This window comes from Stegodyphus dumicola, chromosome 8 (genome assembly GCF_044657685.1).
Source record: "Stegodyphus dumicola isolate Sdum_Otavi_A_Nest chromosome 8, ASM4465768v1".
Taxonomy (NCBI): Eukaryota; Metazoa; Arthropoda; class Arachnida; order Araneae; family Eresidae; genus Stegodyphus; species Stegodyphus dumicola.
Window position 1 is genome coordinate 17,271,132 of NC_140775.1, and position 7,726 is coordinate 17,278,857.

A 7,726-nucleotide genomic window follows, 5' to 3' on the forward strand; every position below is an offset into this window, starting at 1 on the left:
TGAATTCTGTTATTTTCTCTTTACAATGAAGTCAGTTTGCCAAATATATTTTTCTAAACGATTAGTTATTTTACATTGGGTATACCCTCGAAAATTAAAACTGGAAAAAATCCATTTAAAACTTTTAGAAATTAGATAAAGGGAGAAATAACCAATATATCATGTAACTTTTCTGTGTATTCATAATCCACTAATTTATATTGAAATTTTTCTGTATGGTGCAGTGTGACTGGTTGCAAATCCAGCTAGCAGTTGGAAGATCTGGAGTTTGAATCCTGGCAAAGGCATTGTGGATTTCTCACTCCAAAGGCATTAATAGACTATGCAGTGATGTTCAAAGTAAAATTTGGTAGACAATAATTCCACCACTTGGCTACTGGGTCCCCCTGCTCTGTGGTGTAATTGGTAGCATGCCAGGCTGGCAATGACAAGGTCAGATGTTTGAATTCTGGCAAGAGTACTGCTTATTTCTTTGACTTACCTATTATTATTACCTTATTAAAAATACCTAATTACTCTTGCATATATTAAAAAAAGGAAATAATATTCTTTATTATAAGGCCTTTTAGAGACGTGCTCTTTGCGCATTTGCATAGTACAAGTATGCATTTGCATAGTATAGCAAAATTTGTGTGAATTATACAGCTAACAAGTTGAGAAACCTGGCTGCATGATGTTTTTATCTCATGTGTAACATAAATATGATCTGTTTTCTTTTAGAAAGTCCCTTTTGTGTGCATCCTGCCATAAAGTATTGTAGCACAACCAAATCGAAACTGTGTTTAAGATAGAAACAGATGAAACACTGAAGAAAAATTTATAACACAGTTTCTGTTTAATTTGATTTTTCAGCTGTTTTAGATTTGAATAGGCATGCTGATTTCAAAATTAAAGTTTGTTTTCTTCTACCACGTCAAGTTTTTCCCCCCTCTACCGTAAGTGAATATAACCACTTTCCTTGGCATCGAGATGGATCATAGAAAGTACTACTGCTGTCCTGATAAACATAACACCTTCAATTGGTGCTGGATGACTGACACCTTAGAAGATTACCAACAGATGCATACTTGTCTAGATTCAGTTATATCTGAGATACTGTAGTGAGATGTATATCTCTCTGATACATCAAAGCATATTCCGACGTGGAGTACGAGTTCTTGTTTGTAACAAGGTTAGCAGTGTTTAGTTTTTATTTATACAAGAACTGAAACTTTTCCTTATGTCTTCCTTTGCTAGATCATGTCATAAGTGTTTAAACAGCCCTGATTCGTTTTGTTATAAATGTGGCAGTTTTACCATTCCCAGTCAAAAGACAAACATTAGTACAATTGACAGACAAGCCTACTTTAAAGTGAAAATTGGTGATCAAAATAAATCATGGGTCTCTTGCAAAGTGTGCAAGCAATGTATCGAGAGTTTATGGATGTGAATGAAAGGAATGTTCTAAATTTCCATTTGGTATACCTATGATTTGGCAAGAGCTGAAGGATAACTCAAGTGACTGTTACTTTTGTATAGTGAAAACTTCAGGATATAACAAGGAAAAAAATGTAAAATAAGTATCATTGTCAAAGAATTACTCTGTTTGGAAATATAGGTTGTTGTTAATTGTAATATATTCAATATTCTGATGAATATTGAATTAACCATAACAACAAAGATTTTGAAACTGAAGATGATTCTGTTTGTATGGAATTTGACCAGCATGAGTTGAATGATTTGGCATGAGATTTGAGACTATCCAAAAAAGCTTCAAAGCTTAGCATCAAGACTGCATAAGAAAAACTTGCTTGAAAAAAGAGCTAAAGTATCCTACTTTAGCAATCAAGAGAAAATTATGAGATATCAAGAGAAAATACGTTTCTGCAATGCTTTCAAAGTGATGATGAATTGTGTGGTGCCATAGCGTACAAGCTTTAATGGAAGAGTTAGGAATTTCAGATTATAAAACAACTCAATAGTGATTGTTCATCAATAATTCAAAGTGGAGTTTAACCCCTTGGCACACAAATAAAATACACGTCCGAAGTATACCATTTAATTTGGCTCAACTGTGGACACTCATGTGCAAGCTTAGAAACACAACGTTTTATTTTCAAATTTAAATTGCTATATAACAATAATAATATACTGTGCGCTGTTGGCCGAAGACAGTTCTTGACTTCTTGGAGACGTCAAAGTTTACAATGAAATCAATGATGTCTTCCGGACATCATGGTATGTCAAGGAGTTAGAGTGTCCACCACCTCAATATAAATTTATTTGGTACAATACCAATAGGTCATTCAATTTTGTGTTAAGAATACATAGACATAAAGAGAGTCATTGATGTGGTGCAATATCACATTCGCTAATGGATTCGCTAATTCTTTGTTCACCTTAAAATGGTCCATTTCCTCCTTGACCAGCAATGCAGATGTACCAAGTATCCCTGTTTTTTTGTGTATGTAGTTGGGTGCAGTCGAATTAGCTGCTAAGATCTGACTTAAAACCTGGTGATCCAAACATGTTGACAGAAAGACTATTGTATTTCCACCTTTGCATATAAAACTCTGTTGAAGCAATTTGTTAAAACTTTCCCAACTGAAGGAGACTGTTTCATGTATTTCCATTTCGGTATTTCATGGCCTGTGATCAAGACCGGATTTAGACTTGATAAGGCCGTAATCTATTTGAGATATGGGGCCCTTTATAAGTTCAGATATTATATGTCAGTGTCACACATGATTTTTGGATACCCAGAGGGTTTTTTTGGGGCCCTAAGCTATAGCTTGTGCAGCTTATACGTAAATCCTGCAATACGTATGATTTGAAAAAAATAAATGAATGTTACTGTGTTTGATAATCTACAGATTCAAGAGCTGCTTAGGGATGGAAAATTTCATTGGAACAATGACACTTTAAAAGAATGCTTGGTTGGCATTCAAACACATTGTCTGAGACTTTTTTTGGAAATACGTAATCACAGAATTGTAGCAAAATTGCCGTGCAACTTTTGGAGAGCTTAAAAATTCTTGGTTGCAATATGAGCATCAAATTGTATTTTTTATATAGTCATCTTGATAACTTCCTGAAAAATCTTAGTGCAGTCATTAATAAACAGGGTGAGCGATTCTACCAAGATTTGAAAGTTGTAAAGGCACAGTACCAAAGTAGATAGGATATACACTGCACAAAAAAAAAAGGGAGGGACGGTTCTATATCTCCCGCTCTACAGGGCCGATTGACAAAATTTAAATTGCGTTTTTCATGTCTCAAAAACACAACTTAGGATATGTATTAAACTTATATATAGCATTTTTCTAACATAGGTATTTTGACACAAAATGGGACTTTTTTGAAATGACATGCTGATTTTCTTCCGTATTTCGATTCTCTGACTCAATTTATACCTAAATATTAAATTTTCTAAAATTTAGGAAGAAATTCAAAAATTTATCTTGACGCAATTTTTTTTTAGTTTGCACCAAGAATAATTCACTTAACACTTTGAAGGGCACCAGTATATAATATATACCAATACTTTGCAGTTATGAAATTAATATACCTCGTTCCAAGGTATCATGTTTGAAGATTGATAAATTCTATTGGAGGGAAAGAAAAAATTCAAAATCTGTAAATATATGACATACACATGCGGAACCTTTTATATTTACTGCATTTCAATCAAAATTGATAATTAAAAGAAGATTATGTATACATTTTTAATATATCGGTGCTCTTACTGACAGTACATTGCCAATAGATGGCAGCACCAGGCTTCTCCTTCTCTACTGTGAGAGATGACAGCATTTCTTTACATTATAATAGTTTATGATGTAACAATTTGTTTATGATTAATTTTCAAGTTGTTTAGGATTCAGTATTATGTTAATGAAGGGATGGGGAGTTTACTGACCCTGCACTAGGATGTATAAAAGTACATTTGTTTCTTTTTTACTCTGCACGAATTTCATTCGTCTCCATTTAGCTTAAATTTTAACTTCAGTACTTCACCCTTTCCCAAGAAAAAGACTCATCGGTTTCAAAATTTAACACAGCTGTAGACGATAAATGTGGCATGTTAATCCCCAAAAGACACCCTTTGCTTCCTGTTTTCCAAAATCCTAGAATCCAACGAAAATGAAAGGAGGTGATTGACAACTGATTTGTCATTTGCGAGTCAAGCCTTCTTCCCTTTGTGTGGTGTGATAAGATCACACAAAGGGAAAGCTCACTTAAAAATACGGAAAATGGAAGTGCACTTTAGGTCCATCTCTTAGTGTAACAGGGTTCGTATGGTCCTTAAGAGTCCTTAATTTTTTTTAAATCAATTTTTGGTTCTTAAAAGTCCTTAATTTTGGTCAAAATCAGTAGAAGGCCCTTAATTTTAATCATCTGAAATTTCTCTCTGTTTTTACGACTGCCATTTTGAGTGTGAATTATCATTTTGGAGGAATATTTTTGGCAATTCACCGACGTATATGGTTATCTTTTGAATGAGTTCATGTGTTATAATTTGTTTCTATTTCTAATATAAATGATGGGATACTCAAGTTTCTAAGTGAAACATAAGCATTTCGAAATTCATTTTTTTCTAATAAAGAGCTCTTAAACAACTTTTCGCTTTTGGAGTTGTGAATTCTTTTATTAAATGGTTCTAAATTTGACAACTTGTCAACATTTTACCAATTTCAAGATCAGTTTCTATAGAAAATTTTTAATTCCGAGATCTGAGAATTTTTTGGCGATTTTTTTAAAACATCATAACATTGATAAATTTCATTAAAATAATGGTAATATATTAGAATCATATTTAAAAAATAACATTAAAATTAAATATTTTTATTTTTCGCTGTCATATTATAAAGTTTCATTTTGGCAACTTATTATGCAATATTTTAAATCTGAAAAATAAACAAGGTATATAGCTATAAAGCATAATTTACAAAACAGCTCTTAGTAAAAGCAAAATTAGCTATGTAATTAATTAAAATGTCTTCTTTTTAATATTTTCATTGTAAGCATTTTTCCCTTGTAATTGTCTCAGATTATTCAAAATTCTCAGAATATGCATCAGTTTTCTCCATAAAATTAATTTTACACTTTTTCCTTCTTCTTCTTTATATATATATATATGTATATATATTTCTGGCTTTTTGCTGTTACAGAATTGGTTGGGATAATTTTTCTCTTTAGTATTTTTGACATTGCAGCATGGAAAGTTTAGAAGGATTTGAAGGCAAGATTTATAGACCCACGATTCTAGAAGATTCGCGAAATATGTGACAAAAGGAAAATTGTCTCCATGGTATCAACATATCAACACGTAATGGATGCATTTTACAGAAAGTTTGCGATGAATTTCTTACTTTTTGGAGAACATCTGGAAGAACAATGGAAACATAACATTTGAATGTTTTACTCCTGATACTAGACTCTTTTTTCATAACATGTTTATCTTCCCTTTATTTTCTCTACTTTTCACTAGACAAAAGCATGGAAAATATCAAAAATGCTTCTAATCGTATCACTTGGGCAAGCATTATAGAAAGAGATTTTATTAATAAAGAAATTGAAAACTTACAATTTAAAAGATTCATCTAATGCAGTGGTTTCCAACCTTTTTGTACTGGCGCCCCCTCCCCCTTTAAAAAAAAATTGGTGCACCCCCCTTTAAAAAACAAATTGTTGTGTCCCGTTAATTTATCTTAAAATCAAATTTCATAAATACTCAACTGATATTATAATTTATTTAATGGGCTACAAAATAATATACAATATTATGTAAAAATAGAATATATTTATTATAAGAAATATAATAACAAAACAAAAAAATATATATATAATTAATACTACTACAACATAAAAATTTAATGCGACGGTTGAGCTTGTTTTTCAGCACAAATTTTCTCAAACCGTGGTATTATTGAAGAAATCGTGGTTCTCAGTTCCTTTTCAATCATTAAACGAGATCGATACTTTGTTTTTAAGACAGCTACTGTAGAAAAACCAGTTCCACATAGGTAAGATGTTACAAATGGCAATAAAATTTCTAAAGCTTTGTTTGTTAAAGTAGAAAAATCGTCCTTTACTCGTAGCCAAAACGTAACAATATTATTTTCATCTCGAAATATCTGCTTTAATGTGCTATCACTAGTTAAGTCAATTATCATTTCCTGCTCTGCTGTCGTAAGGCCAAAATCATCATATTTTTCAATCACAAATGGGTTTCTAATCCATTCATATTTGGACATATCAAGATCTTTAAAGTATAACGAGAATTGCTTCCATAGGCTGGTCAAATGATTATTAATAAGAACTTTACTTTCTTCTATTTCATCAGCAAGACAGGTAATTTTAAAAGTGGGAAACATGTCAAAGTTATTATTTTTTAAACTTATTATCCACAGTTCCAATTTTTTCATAAATGCAGTAATCTTGTCTTTCTGCGTAAAAGCATGAATTTGAGCCCCTTGCATTGATTTATTTAAAATGCTGAGTCTTTGAAAAATATCAACTAAATACGCAAGTTTTACAAGGAATTTCGTGTCATAAAACAAGTGTGCTTCATCTCTATTATTATCACTAAGAAATATGGCGATCTCTTCTTTAAGCTCAAACACCCTTTGAAGTACTTTGGCACGAGAAAGCCAACGTGCCTCACAATAGTATAGAAGTGATCTATATTCTGAACCCATGTCATCGCACAATTTTGCAAAAAGCCTTCCTCTTAATGGGCTATTTTTGATAAAATTTACAACTCTTGTAATAACTTCAAATACTGTTAGCAGATCTTCACCCATATCTCTTGAAACAAGTGATTGTCTATGAATCATGCAATGCATACAAACTGCACAAGGAGCCACCTTTCGAACTAGTGCCTGTAGTCCAGCATTTTTTCCTGCCATAGAGGGAGCTCCATCTGTGCATAGTCCAACACAGTTCTCCCACAGAATGCCATTTTCATTAAAAAAATTATCAATGATTTTAAAAACTTCCCTTGCTGTAGTATTGCATTCAATAGGTTTACAGAATAACATGTCTTCTCTAACATCAGTTTCCACAACATATCTTACATATGTTATCAAGTGTGCATCCTTAAGAACATCGGTAGCCTCATCTACTTGCAACGCGAAAGAAGATAGTTTTGCTTTTTCTATTAATTGATCGCAAAGATCTTCAGATATATCGGATATTCGTCTTCCCACTGTATTATCTGCAAGTGGAATGATTTTAAGTTGATCAGCATATGATTCACCGAGCATCGTTTCTATCATGTCAATAGCTGCAGGTAGCACCAAAGTTTCTCCTGTTGAATAGGGTTTTTTGCATTTAGCAATTCTATAAGAAACTTTATATGACGCAAGCAATGCTTTTTGTGTTACAGACATGGTCTTTGAAAACATTTTTTGTTGTTTATTTAAATTCTCTAATTTTCTTTGGAAAAATTCTCTTGTCTTGCCAACGTGATCTGCATGTACTTTTTCAGGATGTCGTTTTAATTTATTTAGTTTCATGCTGTCTGAGGCCAAAGTATTCATACACAGCAAACACAATGGTCATTCTTGGCCATTAATAACCTTATATGTAAATCCTAATGATAAAAACATTGGATCATATTTTCTATATTTAGGTTTACTATTTTGCGAAGATGTATTTCCGATATTTTCATCATCTTTTCTTTTGCCTTCTGCTTCATTTAATTTTCTTTTCAAGCCAGTTACGTTTTATCCATCTAAAAGGG

General features: G+C 32.2%; 1 protein-coding gene across 1 annotated transcript; it reads right to left on the reverse strand.

Annotated features, from left to right (window-relative positions):
* Positions 1–5,852: 5,852 nt before the first annotated feature.
* LOC146995680 (SCAN domain-containing protein 3-like) lies at positions 5,853–7,373 on the reverse strand. Its single transcript, XM_085822974.1, has 2 exons — positions 6,519–7,373; positions 5,853–6,428 (listed from the first exon to the last, which is right to left on the reverse strand). The coding sequence occupies exons 1-2, from the start codon at positions 7,371–7,373 to the stop codon at positions 5,853–5,855; spliced, it is 1,431 nt and encodes a 476-aa protein (XP_085679100.1).
* Between the last annotated feature and the right edge of the window lie 353 nt (positions 7,374–7,726).

Bases quoted from the DNA above. Each gene is read 5' to 3' on its own strand.
- LOC146995680 (XM_085822974.1), bottom strand. From the start codon at position 7,373: ATGTCTGTAACACAAAAAGCATTGCTTGCGTCATATAAAGTTTCTTAT. The intron at 6,429-6,518 runs GTAAAACTTGCG...GCTTTTACGCAG, and splicing joins TTTATGACACGAAATTCCTT to AAAGACAAGATTACTGCATT.